The sequence below is a fragment of the Delphinapterus leucas genome, chromosome 17 (assembly GCF_059928025.1).
Source record: "Delphinapterus leucas isolate spDelLeu-1000000601 "Yukka" chromosome 17, BTC_Dleu_Yukka2, whole genome shotgun sequence".
Taxonomy (NCBI): Eukaryota; Metazoa; Chordata; class Mammalia; order Artiodactyla; family Monodontidae; genus Delphinapterus; species Delphinapterus leucas.
Genome location: NC_143145.1, coordinates 9,965,121 through 9,984,514, shown reverse-complemented (window position 1 = coordinate 9,984,514; position 19,394 = coordinate 9,965,121). Strand labels below are relative to the sequence as shown.

The window sequence follows — 19,394 nt, the reverse complement described above, 5'->3', positions numbered from 1 at the left end:
AGGTTATCTGCTTTCCCAGGACAAATGGAGAGTAGAATAAACGGAATCAGAATGTTAGAAAGGTTTTGCGGAAGGGAGTACTGAGAGGGGACAAAGTAATTCCTTAAGGTGCCAGAGAAGATAGAAACATCCTTCTTATCATGGAACGAAGACCCCTACTCTGAACTTGCTCTCTCTTAGCTATCTCTGAGAATTTCTCACTTGTCAGTTTAAAACCTGTGTGATGGAGTGTACGTATGTTTTTCTATAGGATTGCATTGTGTGATTCTGTCTTCACGGCCCTCAGATGGGTTGTCATTTGCATGTCAGACTAAGGAGTCCTCTCCTGTAACTAGAAGCCATTAAGATGTGGAGGACATGACCCCAGCTCTCATAGAAAACCAGAAAGACCTAAATATAGGAATTCTGCAAATGGCCAGACTTTGACATTTGGCTTATTGTTTCACCATAAATTCAGCTAAAACTGAAAAGCAAGGTAAGGTCATATTGCAGGATTGAATGCCCTTGGCATTGTGAAGATACGCAGACAATTCTTTCTGTCTTTCCCCAATCTAGAAAGTGGAAAGGTGGGCTTTGGAGACAGATCTGGGTTTGAATTCTAGTTCTCTCACTTACTAGCTGAGTAGCCTGACTCTCTTCATCTGTAAAACAGGATCCATAATAACGACCATTAGGGTTGTTGAGAGGATCCAATGAGGTAACACAGATGAAGTGCCAGGCACATAGTAGGAGCTTGATACATATTAACTCTTACCCCCTTTTCTTCGATTGCCAAGTTTTATTTACTCTTTTTTCCCCTTGACTACATTTTACCATCTCGCTTTATTACAAATAACTTATGTATGTGTCTCTAGCTTCTAGGTTTTTAGCTGTTTCATCCCTGCCTTCTCAGGATGCGTTACCTCCCTGTCTCCATGGTGATTTCTCAGTGGTATGTTTCTATTTCTGCTCTGGCTGAGAGTCTTCCTGTTTTGTTTTTTTCCTTTCCTGGTTACTTTTTTGAAGCACACACAAAGAGAGATAGACTGGGATCCACAGCACAGCAGTGAAGCAGACAGGGCCTGGCTCTACCAGAAGGTGAGAATCTCCCCAGGTGAGGAATGTTACTGAATTCATGGTCTGAGTCTGCATGGAGAAATCGTACCGGACGTGGAGAGCAGGTGACACCTCTTGGGTGAAGCCTGTTATGATGCTCCCGTGCAGAATAATTTCCTGCTTCTTTGACTCTTGAAGTCCTTGAACAAGTCTGGTCCACACATTGCACATCCCCCATTGCATTATTTAGGGTCTGCTCTCCTCCAGGAGACAGGAGCCCTTGGGGCCAGGGATGGGATTTTGCACAGTGCTATCCATGGTGCCCACCCTAGATCCTGGCAGATGGGGAACTGGCATCGATACGGTAGGCACTTTATATACTCAGGACAAATCAGTGATGAAGCGCTTCCTCTATTTCTGTAAGGCAGTGCTCAAAATGCTGCATACAATCATCTCAAATGATGCTTCAAAACAGCCCTAGTCGGGCATTACCATCTTATTTTAGAGAGAAGGAAACAGGGGCTCAGGGAGATAAGTTACTTGCCCAAGGCCACAAATTTCTGGGAGGCAGGGCAGGATTGGAACCTTGGCCTGGATTATCCTCAAACCTGATTGGGAGTTTGGGATGGACATGTACACACTGCTATATTTAAAACAGATAACCAACAAGGACCTACAGTATAGCACAGGGAACTCTGCTCAGTACTCTGGAATAACCTTAATTGGAAAAGAATTTGAAAAAGAATAGATACAGGTATATGTGTAACTGAATCACTCTGCTGTACACCTGAAACTAACACAACATTGTTAATCAACTATACTTCAGTATAAAATAAAAATTAAAACAAAAAAACCCCAAACCTGAATGTTTACCTAGTTTACACAACTCCTAGAGTAATAGAACTGGGAGGGGTCCCAGTTTGCCTCAGGCAGAAATTGAAAAAGCTCTTTTTTTTTTTTTAACAATAGTTTTATTGAAAGAGATATACCTAAAGGGAATGAAAACCATATTGCTCTCCAAATCATCTCCATCTTAGTTTTTTATTAAGTGGTGCGTGCTAGGAATTGATTCTTTAAGAATCACAACTTGCTGGGAATTCCCTGGAGGTTCAGTGGTTAGGACTTTGTGCCTTCACTGCCAGGGGCCCGGGTTCAACCCCTGGTCAGGACACTAAGATCCTGCAAGCCACGCAGTGAGGCCAAAGGAAAAAAAACAAAAAAATAAGGAGAAGAAGAAAAAAAAAAGAACCACCACTTGCTGCAAGCAGCTAGAAGTCATTTATTGCAGAGATGAGTGGCTGCCTCTCAGGTGAACTTTATGGCAATGGGAAATGCCAAGTAATCAAAGGCAGTTAGAGGAAAATGTCAGGTTACCTGCTGTCCATGGTAGAAGACAGCGAGGAGGAACATGGCCATCAGCAGCAGTGACGCCTCCTTGGTCCCCAGGAAATCTCTGTTGGAAGAAGAAATGCAAATGGTGGCATGGTTATTGACAACCATGGAGGGACTTCAAGGAGGCCCATTAGGAAACTGAGGTTCAGACTGGAGTGGGATAAAAAGAGAGAAGCAGTTGTTTCTTGAGCTCCCACTATATGATAGGGGCTTCTCTATAAGGCTTTCATACAGGCTAATTCAGAACTCAGTTGATCCCCAAGGGCATGAGGTCACACAGATCATACCTGCTGGGAGGCTCTAGAATCCAGCATCTAGACAATGAACTTACATTAATAATGATGTCTTCTATTTGCAAAGAGCTCTGATACTTTCTTGTCACAAAAATCCATGTGAAGACAAACATCCCCTCTTTTTCTTTAGATGTTATCCTATTTAAGAGGCAGGCAAGGTACTTGCTATGTGGCAGCCCCTGTTCTAAGTGCTATAAGAACCACACTTAGGCTTTTATATAAATTCCTATTTCAATTTTGGGCACTGTTGTTACCCTCTTTGATCTCTCTTCTACATGGCTGCTAGAATATTTTTTATCACTAAAGCCAGATCACATTACTCTTTTGTTTTATAGCTTCCCAACCACAAGCATACATATGCTCAGAACTCACTCAGAGGTAACTTAACTCTGATGTGGTTAAGGACACAGTGGGGCCCTCATGGATGAGACGCAGTGCTCAGAGAGAGTAGAAAGGGCACTAATATGGCTGCACCCAGGCAATCTCCAGCTTTCCCTTTTCTATTCTCACTGGACACCAGCATGAGTAGCATGGGGCTTAGGGAAATGGGAGCATGATCCCAGCTGCCAAGGCCAGCTTCTCACCTAGTTTTATGCTAAAAGACCCTCCTAGCTTACACAGGGCCAGCCCCAGACCAGCTCTCCAGGTAGAACAGGGACTTAGGAATGGAAATGTGCTTTCTCTTGGGGAGGTATTGTGCACATGGGGACCCAGGGGACCAAGGAACTCTGTGGGCTGAAACAAGATTCAGATTTGTGAATTCCTAGCTCCATCTGCTTTTCCTTGGAGATAAGATGCTAATAAAAGATAAAACTCACTATTATATTTCTTTTCTGTAGCTCCAGTGAGGCATATAATTATTGAGCATCTACTGTGTACCAGGCACATGCTAGGATACAGAACTGAAGAAGGCACATTGTCTTTGCCCTCAAAACAGTTCAGAAAAGGAAAGAACCAAACAGACAGATAATTTCATAACATGATACACTGCCTAGTAAGGATACACTCTTGTTACCATGGGAATATATGGGAAGAGAAAGTAACCCAGGCTGGATATTCAGGGAAGACTCAAGAGCTGAATATTAAAGGTCAATAAGACTTTGGGAGGAAAAGGTGGGATGCATTCTATGGGTATGAGACATATATCTTGCTTAGCTAGCTGGTTAACAAGCCTCTAGTGTAGGGGGATAAGTAAATATCACATATCAAGTGAGGCCACACGCAGACTCAGATCTATTAGAGCTGTCCACCACCAGCGCTGAAGTGAAGAGTGTTGAACTGTGAGCCATATATTGTCAATCCAGAATTTTAGGCGCTAGGACTCACTCATTCATTCATTCAGTCACAGTCACCATAGTGCTTGTTTTGGGGAATAGGCACATTCCAGTACCACCCTTTCCTTCATGTCAATTAATTCTCTGGCCCCTGAAGTTTGTGGACTCCTGAAAAAATAATAAAAAGTCATGAGTTTTGTAGTCATGCAGACCCAGCTTCCCATCTCAGGTCTGCTGCTGACCAGTGGTTTGACCTTGGACAAGCCATTTAATATCTCTGAGCCTCAGTTCGTGGCCCTGTGAAAGACTCTAACTGTGTTTACCTCCCTAATTGTGAGAATTAATTGACCAAATCTTGGTAACGTGTTTGGCATGGGGTGTGGCCCATGTCTCCCTCTCTTTACCCCCTAAAGCTCCCAGCACATCCTCTTGCCCCTGGTGGTGGCATTTTACAAAATCACTCGTTCACACGGCTTAGTTTGAATGGGAGATGTCCTATGTTTAGCTCCTCGGGAATAAACTCCTGCTCTGACTGGCACTTCTGATATCCTTTTCTTTGTGATGCAGAAGACTTTTTAAAGCTCAGCAATTTATCACTTAAAACACACTTTCAAGAGAAAACATAAGCACCTCTTGAATCATTTTGAAAGCAGTGGTTGACTAAAAATAGAGAGATGGCTAGATCAAATTCGCGAGAGAAGTAAAGGAAAATTATGAATGGTCTTTGAGTCTTCAGGATGTATTTCAGATGGAAAAAAATATGACCTGAGTAGAGACTACAAAATATGCACAGTAAGTCACCCTGGCCAAGGAACATCCAGAAAGAGCTGGGACTTGAATTTAGAAGAGATTTTTTCTTTTTCTTTTTTTGTAGCTTCTATGACTATTTGAAGAAATTCCAAAGAGAGCCAAATGGCTGAAATCTGTACAATATCTTCTAGCTATTGGGTGGCAGAGACATAAAACCCGGGACATTTTGAACTAATTTATTTGTATTAACAAAATTGCTAAATTAATGTTATCCTCTCCCTATGCTCATAGAAAAGGACATACTAAGTGAAAACACATGTAGAATAATGTGATTCTCAAGGATACCACAATCTTTAGAGATCATCTTATCTGATGTCTTATAAAAATTCATATTTAATTTGAGTGTTAATCATTATAGAAGTACTCATTCTAGTTGTAGTGAATTTGGAAGCTAATACAAATTCACAAATAAAAAAATAAAAATTATCCTTCAGCCTACCACCCAAACAATGGTTAATATTTTGGAATCACCTCAGTGTCATTTCCTTTTCCTTTACGCAAAAATATATTTATGTTTACAAATTTAGAACTGTATGGTTCGTACTGTTTTGTAACCTACTTTTGCACTTAGTATGTATTATGAGAAGAATTCCGTGTAATTAAATACTTTACAATGTGAATTTAATGGATTCATCCAATTCCATATTATGTGTACCATACATAATATAATAGTCCTTGCAAGCCTTTTAATTTATTGGTTGAAAACTGAGGCCCAGAGAGAAGAAGGCACTTGCTTAAGGTCACACAGCTGATTTGTGTCCCAGCCAGGATGAGAATTCACATCTCAGGCACCAAGTTCGGAGCATTAGCGATTGAGCACCTGAAGTCAAATTTTAATTTAGTTATTAGCTCCCATTTCCCCTCATGAAACCCAAAATAAACCAGCCAGTTTGAATTTATCTTTCGTTATGTTGCCATACTAATGACTGCATTTGCTTAGCGCTGATTTTGTCATATCTCTAATAACACTTTGCATACATTGCCTACTTTAATTGTCATAGCAACACTTAAAATATTATTATCGCTATTCTAGTAAAGCAGAAACTGAGACTCAGATGTTAAACGATACACTCCAACTCACAGATCTAGTGAATGGTGAAGGCTGGCTATCAATCCAGGTCTCAACGAGGCTTTTTCTGTAGCTATCATGCCCTCCTACATGCACTTACTTATAAATACTTGCCTCTAAGCTCCTTAAGTGTCTTATTCATCTGTGAATCTGCAGGGCCTACCAAAGCCCACAACAAAGGTATGACACTTAAGTCCGAAAGCAAATTGTGCTTACAGGATGGGGAACACAAGGTTTACGGGTAACGGTGAGCAAAAATCATAGGGTTGTAGATAGATGACACTTAGCTTACTGTGAACTAATGGTGTAATATGATCCTAAATGAAATAATATTTCCATCAGTCACTCATTCATCTCATATTTCATTCAACAAACATTTAATTGGACACCTGCTGCCAGATACTCCACTAAGTGCCAAAAATATGAACATGAGTAATGGTCCTTGCCCTCAAAACTCCTACTCTAATGGAAGAGGAAGACATGGCAATTAAAGATTGGAACAGACAAAGTGCAAAAAATGATAAAAAATTATGTGCACAGATTAGAAAATGAGGAATGATCAGAGTGGGCTTCCCTGAGCGGGGAGGGCCTTGAGTATGATGGGTTGGCGGGGGAGGTGTGTGCAGAATCTGGTAACCGGCACGTGGTTTCCTGTGGCTAGATTACGGGCTATAAATGGTGACCTGTGGAGCTGCAGGAGATAAGGTTGGAGGAGTCGAGGGGACTCCAGGGAGAGCTTGGACGTTCTTGACAAGCAGGTTGAACTTTTTGTTCCTTAGAGGCAATAGGGAGACCCTTAAGGATTTTAAGAAGGATAATGTGTTGACCACATGGCTTTGACGGCTTTGAGGAGGGTGGATTGAGAGTGCAGGCTGGGGGATCAGGTAGGGTACAGCAGTCCAGAGATGGTAGTAGGGATATTTCTAGAACAGCAGTATTTGCGGTATAGAAGGGGTCACGTCTGACAATAATCGTTAGTATTCATCAAGTGCTTATGCTATGCCAGACCTTGTGCTAAGTTTCCATGATCACATTTGATGTCTCATATATTCCTACAACATAGGAACCATTATCATCCTCACTTTACAGATGAGAAAAGCAGGGCTTAGAGAGGTCGTCACTTTTAATTAATTTGCTCAAGATCACACAGTTGGTTGATGGTCGAGATGGCATTTGAATACAGGTCTTTAGCTCCTAAACTTGTACTCACAAATGTCATGATGTAGTCATCCCTGGAAGGGATGCTGAGGAGGATGAATCTTTAGGGACACTGATAAGACACTGGGTGCCTCCCCTGTTTTGGGCTCAGTGTCGTCCGCGGAGACAGGGGGTTGTCAGGGAGGGGCCTCATGAGACGATAGAGAGTCTGAGTATTTGGGGTCATCTCAGTGTGGTGCAGCCGGGCTGCCCTGTGCAAGGTTCTCTGTACTTTCCCAGGCACCTGACCCTCAGGAACAACCAGCAGAAATGCCCTGAACCAAGGTGAACTCCTACAGGGTTGGTTAAATTCCAACAGCACGAGCAGACTGAGGCTGCCAAACGGATCCACAGTTTGACTTCTGACCCGTTGACTTATAACGCAGCTGAGAGGGAAGGCTGAACGAACTCTTCCGTTCCTTATTCATTTAATTCTGTTGATAGCACAGTGTGAGTGAACACAAGACTAACCGATAATTGACCCTGAGTCAGGAAGAAGCTGAGAAAAGCACCTGAATGTCAGCAGCAAGGAATTTGGGATTCTGCTTTACTCTTACAACCCTACTTAACAATTTAACTACCAGTTTTTCCTTAAGACCTCAAAACAGAATTCAGAACTAAACCTTTCTCCTAAAAATGAAGGAGGGGATAGGAATGAACAGATACTGATCACATACTATGTGCCGGGCACATCAGAGCCCCACGCAGTCCCGTACCAGAGTGTAGTCACGCCACTTCACTGATGGGTAAAGTGAGGTCCAGAGTTGGGAAGAGACTTCCCAATGCAACAGAGTCTGGATCTGAAGCCAAAGCCCTGGCTTGTTCCATTAATGCTGTGTTTTCCTCTGAATGAATAGATTTTAGATGGTTTAATTTTTATTTCTACTACCAACGTGGCCTATTTGGTTCATACATCTCTCGGCCATCTTTTGTGCCATCTTCTGCTTGGCCATGGGACATCTCTTGGCACTAACTATTTTACCTAATTTGAAACTGTTTTGACTTTCTTTGAACCCTGGGCATATGGTGAGAGATTCTTCATCTTGATTTAAGAGAGATGTATGCATTATTCACAAACATGGACTTTGGAGCCAGAAAGACCTGAGTTTGAATCCGGATCTGTTACCAACTGGCCATGTGCAACTGGGTAATTGTTGAACCTCTCTGAGCCTGTGTTCCTCAGATGGTTGCCGTGAGGGTTAAATAGGGTAGCGGATATAAAGTGGATGATGCAGATGTGTAACAGACACAAATTAGTACCTAGAATTTATAAAGAACCTTTACAAATCTAGTAAGAAAAACGCAAACCACCTAATAAAAAACCAGGCAAAAGACATGACCTGGAAGTTTACCGAAAATGGTCAATAAACAACAACAAAAAAGATGCACAAATTTACTCATGATCAAGGAACTACTATCGAAAATAATGAGATAAAATTCTCACTCAGGAATTCAATAAGAATTACAAGGACCACTGCCTGTAAGAGAGAAATTGTTCCAATCTTGTTGGAGAGCCGTTTGGCAATATTTTAAAATGTGGAAAATGCAGATACCCTATACTCCAGCTAGTGTGCTTTTAGAGCTAAACCCCAGGAGACATTTTCAATGATGATCACTGAAGTACTGATAAGCTTTTAATAGGTCAAAGGATAAACATATTTTGGGGGAAAGTGGGGGGTGGGTGGTGGTGGTGGGATGAATTGGGAGATTGGGATTGACATGTATACCCTTATGTGTATAAAATGGATGACTAATAAGAACCTGCTGTATAAAAAAATAAAATAAAATTCAAAAAGAAAATGAATCAGATCTGTAGATATGAAGCTGGATGGATCTAAAAAATACTATATTGCATGGCAACACAAGAATTTTATAAATAATTTATAATACAGACAAAACTAAATATATATAAAACACATGGATGGGAAGCATATATATTAAGTGCATTAGAAGTTGACTCTTGGGAGGAGGATAAAAGAACAATGCTGGGAAAGGGAACTTCAACAATATCTGAAATAACGTTATCCTTTTAAAAATGCAGAAAGAAACATGACTAATTGCTAGCATTGTTTATTTCCAGGGCTTGGTTCATAGATGTTCACATTATTAGCATCAGACACATTTTCTGAGGCTTCTTGAACTATCTTAGCTTTTTTATTCATTTGCATTTTCATTTTTTAATTAAAAAAAAACTTTTGGCTGCACCGCATGGCATGCGGGATCTTAGTTCCCTGACCAGAGATGGTACCCGCACCCCCTGCAGTGGAAGCACAGAGTCTTAACCACTGGACCTCCAGGGAAGTCCCTTCTTGAACTAACTTGACCTCATCTTTCTCTCAGCCTGTTGGCCACTTGCTCTGGTCTCAGTGAGACCAACGTGCTTCCCACCCCCAAGGCCAATCAGCAACATGTTCAGTCCCTGGCTCTTTCCATCACTTCTGGCTCCCATGAAGCTCCATAAGGCAGTTGTGGGATCTGGTTTCCCCGAGGGCTGTGGAAATGGCCAGGTGATGTCACCAGCAAGTACATCCAGAGATGAACTGAGACTAATGGGAGAAAGAGGAGGGCAGCAGCCAGTAGATTCCTCTCCCCTCCTCTGTTTGTGACACTCCCCTACCTCATCACCTACCCAGAGATACTTCAAATGGTCAAATGAATGCATCTCCCAAGGCACCAGCTTTGCAATTCACGGGGTCAGCACAACATGGCATTTGCTTGTGTTTGCTTCCCATCCTTTTCTTCTTCACGTCTCTTTTCCCTCAGTTTTGCTGCCCTGGGTTTGCATTAGCACTTCATGCTTGCCTCAGGCTCTGTTCTCTAAGGAATCTAGGCTAAGTTATTTCTTGGTATTTTTCTATATTTCAAAAATAACAAAATGCAAGGAGTATAGTAAATGCTCAATGCACAATGTCTGCTATTACTAATAGTGCTACAGCAAAATTATAATCAGACCCTACAAATCTTAGAGCTATTAAAGTTGAAGGAGTCATCAACTATTAGATCTGGGGAGGCCTGAGCTATGGTTTAGTCCAAACTTTAATTCATTAATTAATCTGTAATGAATACACAGGATAAAATGGAAAACTAGGAATTTTGCCTAAACTGGTAATCCAGAGAGTGTACACAACAAGAAATATGTTGATATTCCTTAAGTCCCCAAATTTTGATAACTCTACCTCGATCGTTTTCCCAATGGTTCCATTTCCCACTGAAAGTTGAGCACCTTTTGAACACAGTGATGGGCACTTACTCTCCACTGTGGTTCAGGTTGTCGTAGCGCAGAAAGAGTCCTGCATAGATGGTCTCGGTCAGCAGGGCATAGATGGCAATCATAATCAAGAGCACAGCCAGCTTCAGGACAGAGTTAAGTCGGAGGAAGACCGCACAGGTCACCATGGCCAACACCCCCGTGAAGACGAAGTACTGGAAACAGAGAGGGTAGGTGGTCAGATTCAACAGGAATGTGGGAGGCTCACTCTCCTAGTCATGGATTCCAGTGGGTCTCTTTATACAGATGTTTGCTGAGCATCTCCATTTGGAGGTCTCAGGCCATCCTCAAACTCAACAGGTCCCAAGTTGAACTCATCACTTCCTTACCACCGCCCAAACCTCTGTTCCCTATTCTTGGGGGAGCCATTTGCACCATTCCTCAAGCCAGAAACCTTGGTCTCTCATCTTTGTTGCCTTTCTTTTCCCCCACATTCCACAGCCAGGTCATCCTAAGTCTGTAGATTCTACTTCCTTAATAGATTGCACATACATCCACTTTGCTCCTCCTACGCTGTTTCTGTCTCAGCTCTCACCTACAGTTTGCAACAGTTTTTTTGGCAGCTCTGTCAGCTTCTAGCTCCCAATCCCTACTGAATACACACTATTATTCTCCATCCAGTATTTCCACAACACAGATCTGATCATGTCACTCCTTAACTTGAAGTCTTTTCATTGCTCTCCATTCCCACAAATTATATTCTCCTTCCTGCATGGCAAAACTCTCAAGACCATCATATATCAGATTTCCTTTCACTTTCCAAATCCCAACATAGGTTCCAGCCTCTCCCCCATAGGTCTTTCCCTGCTCTCCCGTGCCTCCGTGCTTTGCATCTCCAGTGCCCTGTTTCTCAAGTTTCATCCATGTGACTAAGCCTTACTTCTCTCACAAGCATTAGCTCAGGTGTCCTCTCCTCTGAGAAGCCTTCACGCATGTCTCCAGGTGCTTCTGGATACGGCCTCATTCCTCCATAGCATCCTTCACAGCCCAGCATAATACCTGCCACTCCGTATTTTTTTTGGGGGGGTCCACCCTGCACGGCATGTGGAGCTTGCCCGACCAGGGATCGAACCCGTCCCCTGTGCGGTGGAAGTGCAGAGTCAACTACTGGACCACGGGGGAAGTCCTGCCACTCCTTATTAGAAGTAGCTGCTCAACAGGCCAGTTGGGAGCCACTCAAGGGCTATAATATTGGAGTGCCCCCAGGTGTCAATCTGCCCAGCTAGATTTCAGCCTTCTGTAGGAAGTGTCTCAACCCATTTCCCTTATAGAAGTATCCCATGTATCATTCTGGACGGTAGGTTTGGATTCTGAGTATCCAGTAGGAAAAAAGAATAAGACTTGCATTATCAAAGGCCCACTTGGTGGCGGTACTTCGATTTTTATACACACTGTCTTCTCTTCTAATTTTCAAAGTAACTGGTCAAGATGGGAATCATAATTGCCATTTTACAAGTGAAGAAACTGAGGCTCATACAGCTTAAGCAAATTGTTCAAGTTCTCATAACTAGAAAGTGGCACCTAGGATATCTGGGTACAACCTGTGCATGTAAACGTAACTCTAGTGGGCATACTGGGCTTAATAATTTCTAAAACCCATTCCAGCCTTGTTATGCATGGTTCTTTCCAACAACTGGTTGTCTTCCCTCTCCTATTACACTAAGAGACAATTTCTGTATGGGCAGAGGCAGAAGAATTTCTGGAAATCCCAGAGCAACTACTGAAGGCATGATTGCTGACTTTTTAAGTCAAGCTGACTCACTCAGGTCTACTTTCAACAAACAGTGATATCAACAAATATGGACAACACCCTGAATAAGTTCCCCCCTGAGGGCAAAGGACCAGTGCCTTTGTGGTGCAGGGGGTGGACTCAGAAATGAATAAGGCACTGCCCTGCCCTTAAGGGGCCCAGTGTTTGGGGAGTCCTTTACTTTTGTCTCTTCCTTTCCTAATAAATCCAATTATGTCCTTGTCTCCAATAGGATGATAAGCTTTCTTCAACTCTCCTTTAAGATCTTCCCTTGGCAAGATTTTTAGGTTAACTCATCTTGATGCCTCTGTGAAGGAAGCTGTGAGGTGAGCAGGCAATAATAAGTTCATTGCTCAGAGTTTATTTTCTCCATCCAGAGAAACTCCCAAGATCTTCCATTTAAACAAATGGAGGAAAGAGGAATAGATCTGAGGGGTCCTGTTTCGTTGTTACCTGCATCAAAACAAATGGTCATGCATGGCTTTGTCGATGCAAATTATGAATCACTTATTAGGTCAAAAGTCATTGAAATGATTGTGCTCTTGAGCAAAAACTTACGAGGGCACAACAGTGAAATTTAAAAAATGTAACCAGCATTTATTGCATGCATGTCATAATCACGGCATGGTGCTAGGCACTGGGAATTCAAAGAGATGGCCCAGGTCTAAAGGAACTCATGGTCTAAAATGTGAAATAGACAAAAATGCCAATGGTAGCATCCTGTGGAAAATGATCTTTCAGGAATGTGATCCAATGTGATGGGTACAGAGGCAGAAGGAGTACATTCTGTCTGGAGGAAGCAAGTTTGGAGAAGGCTTTATAGGAGAGCTGAGTTTGAACAAGATCTCAAGGATGGATTGGATTTTACATGACAGAAAATGGAACAGGAAGAACATTCTGGGAGGACAGAATGGAGGGAACTGAAAGGTATAAAGGAACAAAGCTATAGGAGAATGAATTCCTTGGGTACATTAGAGAATCATAAAATTGATCCTAAGTAGAGCTAGTAACATAGGCAGGCAGGTTTCAAATGTGTCGCCCTCCTTTCCCTACCAAGACTTCTGAAAGTGTAATAGCTAAATATAGTCACACATTTGCACAATGGTTGAACGGATCTTTCTCTTTTTGTGGCCTCAGCCAATTGTGTTAGTGTGCTCTTGCCAATCCATTGAAAGGAATCACCCCACTCACTGCCTTGCATGGTTTAGGCAACTTTCTACTTTAAAGTATAAAGCTGAACCTTCCCGTGATGCTGTAAACCACAAGACATCAAAGGAATGCGGCCCCTAGAAAAATACCATTAGGAGCTTCTCATCTGTTTCTTTTGTGCCTTGAATGAATAGTGTGGGTGGGACCAGGAAATGGGAGAAGAACAGAAGTGTTACGACTTTGTGAAAGCTTTGTGAAAACCCTTCTCTTTCAGCTGGGTCTGGACCCATCAATTGCATGCTTCCTATAACTTGGGAGGGTGCTGGATTCAATGCAATTCCCAAGTTTCTGTTAAACAACGAATAGTTTCTGTGTTCTTTTGTTACCCCAGGAACTTAGAAGGTCCACAGCTCCTAGAGTGTCCCTTGAATGGACCCTAGGTATAGGGGTTCATAGGTGTGATAAGGCAGGAATAGGAGGCAAAGCACATTGCAAAAACTCTTGCATGTTTCACTGAGAAGTGTGTACTTTATTCCACAAGGAGCCATGAATGGGTTTCATGTTTGTAGTGGATTCATTAGCTCAGTGCTTTAGAAATAGGTTGTGGAAGGGAAGAGTACAAGATGGATTGTAATTAAAGGAGAAAAGCTGGACTTCCCTGGTGGTGCAGTGGTTGAGAGTCCGCCTGCTGATGCAGGGGACACGGGTTCGTGCCCAGGTCCGGGAAGATCCCACATGCCGCGGAGCGGCTGGGCCTGTGAGCCATGGCCGCTGGGCCTGCGCGTCCGGAGCCTGTGCTCCGCAATGGGAGAGGCCACAACAGTGAGAGGCCCGTGCACAGCAAAAAAAAAAAAAAAAAAAAGGAGAAAAGCTGAAGATTTAAGGACAAGGTAGGAGATCTACCCAGTAGACTTAAAGATCTTGGCTTAGACCTAAGAGATAAAAGGTGATTTGGAGGTGAGGAAAAGAGAAGAGTCAGAAGTGGTGCTAAGATTCCCAGCTTGGATTAAACTACTAAGAAAAAAACAACAGAAAAAGGATGGGGGAAAGGGAACAGGTTCAGTTTTAGGCCCCTCAAGCTTCAGGCACCAAAGGGATGATTCAGTAAGGACTCTTGTGAGCATCTACAAACACGAGGTTGCAGTTCAGAAGACATTTGGGGTCTCGAGACACGCATTGTTCACCTGAGCTCACAGGTTTGGAAGACACCACTCAAGAAGAATATAAAGAATAAAGACAGAAGAGAGACTAAACTTTAGAGACTATCATGTTTGAGGGGCTGCGGAAGAAGAGAAGTAAGGACATCGATTAGGGATTGTTGGGGGCGTGAGGAGGGGAATTAGGAGATAGTAGTGAAAAAGCATATAATCCAAAGAAGAAAAATCCCCACAGACAAAGGTTTTGAGAGGAACATTTAAACGGTAACAGAGAAAATATTTTCAAAAGAATTTACAACTGGAAAGAAGGACACAGAATTTTATATATACTATAATTACAACAATGCAAAATATGTACACAGATATGACACAGCATTCAAATGAATTACTGCTCTCTGTAATGTCCTTTAATCTGATTGTAACACGCTGTACCAAATATATTCAAATGTATTCCCAAGGACTCTGTATCCCATTTAGTAATGGGGTTCTCTGCTTCTTCCTAGATCTTTTAATGATGAAAAATAATAATGCCAGGATTTATATGAGAAATGTTAGATACTGGGCAAAGTTTCCAGCAATCTTTTAAGAAAAGGAACAGATAAGCTATGTATTCTGAGGCAAGAAGACACCCAATATTGACACTTTTTTTGATCAGAAAAATAAAAAGATTGGATGCTGTAATGGGTATCAGCACTTGGGTGCCCTAGTTAGGAAAAAAAGGTGCCCAAATTAGGAAAAAGATACTATGTATAAATAGACAACTGACGGGAACATAACTGTATAGCACAGGGAACTCTACTTCACGTTCTGTGGTGTCCTAAATGTGAGGGAAATCCTGAAGGGAGGGGATATATGTACATGTACGGCTGATTTATTTTACTGTGCAGTAGAAGCTAACACAATATTGTAAAGAAACTGTACTCCAACAAAAAGTAATTTAAAAAAAGATAGGGGTAGGGGATTAAGAGGTACAAACTACTATGTATAAACTAAATAAGCTACAAGGGTACATTGTACAGCACAGAGAACATAGCCAATATTTTATAATAATGTTAATTGGATTAGATTTTGAATCACTATGTTGTATACCTGAAACTAATATAATATTGTAAATTAACTGTACCTCAATAAGAAAAAGAGGTTACAGGCATTTTGGTAACTAGGTTGAAATATAGGTAGAAGAAGATGGACTAACATCTTCAGTGAAGATGTTACGTGGTTAGAGGTTCTTATATTAGATGAATTCTAGGTAAGGTGGGGGATCGACTGGTGGTGAGGATGCCTATGCATCGGGCTAAGTTAGTGGAAGACAGATGCAATGACAATAACTAAGCATTTTGTTGGCGTGTGTTCTGTGCAAGATACTCTAGGAATGACTTTATTATGCTTCACCTTATTTAATTCTTAAAATGACCCAAGGGCAGGTGCTATTCTTATGCCCATTTTACAGAAGATGGACGAAGTACTGTAACACTTCTCTGCTTCTTAATACTCAAGGTTTTCTTCTCTCAGATGATATGTTGAGTTGGGAAATTACAAATTAAGAATTTCTTCTAAGTCTGTACTGAAGAAAATTGGAGTCCCATGTCTTGACCAAGTGCTAAGGGGAGCAATAGTCTGTTTCCTTGAAGTGAGCATTTAACAAACTAAACCACGCATTCGGTTTTCTACATTCGGTTGATTGAGGACCTGCCAGGCAGCAAGAATTGTTCCAGGCTGGAAGGCACCATCCTAATGCCAGGACATTGTCATAATGCATCGTAAATTACCTTAGCTCTACGTGCACATTTTCCTTTTAGAGGAGAAGGAGGAAGAAGAATTTTATACAATAACTCAAAGAAGGGCTTGAGCATCTGCCCACACGTGTACTATATACTGGAGTGTCTGTACCCATTTGGTTGCTGCCAAAATCCCATGGCATCATGAACTCACGGAACAAGAAGGAAAGAGAGCAGATAATTTTGGGGAGTCACTGTCATTCAAAGAAAAGATTCCAACTTCCTGATTCACACAAAATCTAACTCTTTGCAATTGCAAGTCTGGGTACAAGCAGAACAGTGAAGGGCACATGGGCCAACGACAGGGCTTCTCCGCCTCTCCCTGAGCTCTGACCCCTCTCGTGGCCCAGGAGTGAGGCTGGCATGAACCTGGGGCCACCCCGGGTGCTGAGTGGAGATAAATGACCTGCCCCTCCAAGCTGTTTCCTGGTTGTATTAGGCAGGGGAAAGGGAATTGTGTGTGTGTGTGGTGCTCTGGTACAATCTTACTCTGTTTTGGCTTGTTCTAGATCCTGGCTTCCATGGTTGACCTCCCCTTTCCTCCCCAATACTAGAGGAAGAATGATGAATGCCCTCTAGCACCTGAGAGTTACTAACTTAGATCTGCTGAAACTGCATTTAAATTCCACGAGCAGATGTGCTGATGTCTGTGTCTGACTTGGGTTGAGGGTGTACTCTTCTGGTTACTTCCTAGAAGGGACTGCAGCTCCAGTCACTATTTTTACCTCATAATAATGCACAGAAGGACAGAGCTATGTTAATGATGTCCACAAATGATGACTCAGTATAACTATGAGGCAAAACTGAATCAATGAGCAGGCAAATAGACACTTCTTATGGAAGGACATCACTACCTAATTTTTTTTTAATATAAGAATGATGCTTCTCTTGATGATTGTTATTGGTCAATTCAACGTAGTCACCTTGGGGGACTATGTGCTTATCCTGACCATGCATCTTTGATGACTGAGCTCAGATATCTGTAAATTATCTTCAGAGTCCGTTTTTGAAAAACACCAAAAATGCATCTCTCTGTATTTGATTCCTAAACAGTGATGTCTGGCCAGATCACTCATCTTGGTGACTTTCAAAAAGTAAATTTGTTCCCAGAGGATAACGACTGGACATTGTTGAACATACCTAGGAAGCATACGCTTTCAGCTAAGAACAATTAGCAAAGAGGCAAAGAGGACCATGGTGGCATTGTCTGAGTATGTGCATGCTCTCCAAGGCCACTCCCTTGGCCTGAGCAACAAGTGAGGGTCTGGAAGGGTCTGGCTCCCTGAGAATGATCCAACTCATGGTGGTCACCATTTTGTAAATAACTGATAGGAGATTGTTATTGCTATGAAACTGTGGCCTGTTCGGATTTTTAGTCACATGGTATACACATGATTATGTAGATAATCTCATGTTTAGAGCATAAAGTCTTGCGCATTTAAAAAAAAATTGTTACATCCCTATCTTCTTCCTTAAATTCAAATCTCTTCTTGGGCAGGCACTATTCCCTCTTAGTTACCAAAGTCTTCAAGAAAGAGAGGGAGAGAAGAAGCTAACATTCAATGAATGTTTTATGTATATTATCTCTATTTGTCACCCAAGCAATCTTATAAGATAGGTAGTAGTATTGTTAATAATCCCATTATACAGATGAGGAAACTGAGGCTCAGAGAGGTTAGGTGACTTGCCCAAGGCTACACAGCTAGTAAATGGCAAAAGAAGAGTGCTTGCTCACTCTATGTCACCACACAGCCTCTGTCATTCAAGCCTATTCTGTTTCCCAGGCACAATTAATGTCCTTAAAGCCTTGGAATCTAAGCTTCAGTGAGATGGGAATGGTTTTTTGGATCATACTGTGTTATTACGGCTTTTGGCACTTTGTGGGGAAAGGCAATTCCAAAAATTAATTATTTGGGAAAAAACAAAATGATCTCCTCTGTGTATTTAGCCATAACCTAAAATTGGCTCAGTGTAGAAGCAAAATGAGCTTATATAAGATCCCTCTGTTCAACTACGAAAAGTTCTGAAATTACAGTGGAGCTATTTGACACTTATCCTTTGTTTGAATTATTTGGTGGGACTGCCACTGTGGAAGCTTGGGAAAATCTAATTTTATCCTGAATACTTGCTGGGGATTTTAGACCACAGTGAATAAATGTTCCTTCAGAATCACTTAAGGTTCTGATTCCTACCTGAGGAGTTAACCAGAGAAATGAAGGCAAGAGTTTAGGGGAGCACCAATTTGTACAGTCACTTTGGGAATTAAAAAAAATCTGCTTATTTGCTTTATTATCACTGACTCTCTCTTCTCTTTTCATTGTTTCTCTTCCTTCCTACTTTTTTGCTCCTTTTTGCTTTTTCTCCCTTTTATCTTCCTCTTTTAACTCCCCCCTTTCTTATCTCATCTTCATCATCATCAAGATGACTGATGTTTAATGAGCATTTATTTTGTACCAGGAACTCTAGTAAGGGTATACATATATTCTATCAATCTCAGTCTCGTGACAACCCTGTGAGGCAGGCACAGTTGTTATCCCCAGGGTGGAAATGAGGCTCAAAGAGCTTCCGTAAGTTGCTCAAGACCACAGTTATAAGCATCAGAGCTGCCATTTAAGCTAAAATGTTCTGACTACAGGTTTCTAACAGACTCTGTAATTCTGCTTCCCTCTTGTCTTTCTCTGTCTGTCTTTCTGATTTCTCTTTTGTACTTAACTTTTTAAATGGCTTTATTGAGTTATGACTGACCTACAGTGAACTGCATATATCTAACGTACACAATTTGATGAGCTTTAGTATTTGCATAAGTCGGTGAAACCATCACAATCAAGAAAATGCACACTTGCATGAGTTTCATTGTATCCCTTTATGATTCCTTCCTCCCACATCCCAAGCCAGGAAACCACTGATTTCTTTCTGCTATTACGTAACAATTTGCATTTTCTAGAGGTTTAGGTCAGTGGGACCATGAAAATGCATACTTTTGTTTTTCTGGCTTATTTCCTTCAGCATAATGATCTTAGGATTCATCCATGTTATTGCACATATGTCCATAGATCATTTCCTACCGATGAGCAGTAGTTCACTGGATGGATAGTCTACAGTTTGTATACCCTTTCATCTGTTTATAGACATTTGGGTTGTTTCCAGTTTTTGGCTATTACAAAGAAGACTGATATGAACATTCTTTTCCAATATAGAAATATAACTTCAAATTTTCTAATA

General features: G+C 41.6%; 1 protein-coding gene across 1 annotated transcript in view; it reads right to left on the bottom strand.

Annotated features, from left to right (window-relative positions):
• Window positions 1–19,394, bottom strand: part of ADCY8 (adenylate cyclase 8) — a 217,235-nt gene that overhangs the window by 34,795 nt on the left and 163,046 nt on the right. Inside the window, exons 12-13 of the mRNA XM_022554032.2 lie at window positions 10,321–10,493; window positions 2,410–2,488 (exon numbers count right to left, since the gene is read on the bottom strand). Coding sequence (XP_022409740.2) covers window positions 2,410–2,488; window positions 10,321–10,493 — 252 coding nt within the window. The remainder of the gene's footprint in view (window positions 1–2,409; window positions 2,489–10,320; window positions 10,494–19,394) is intronic.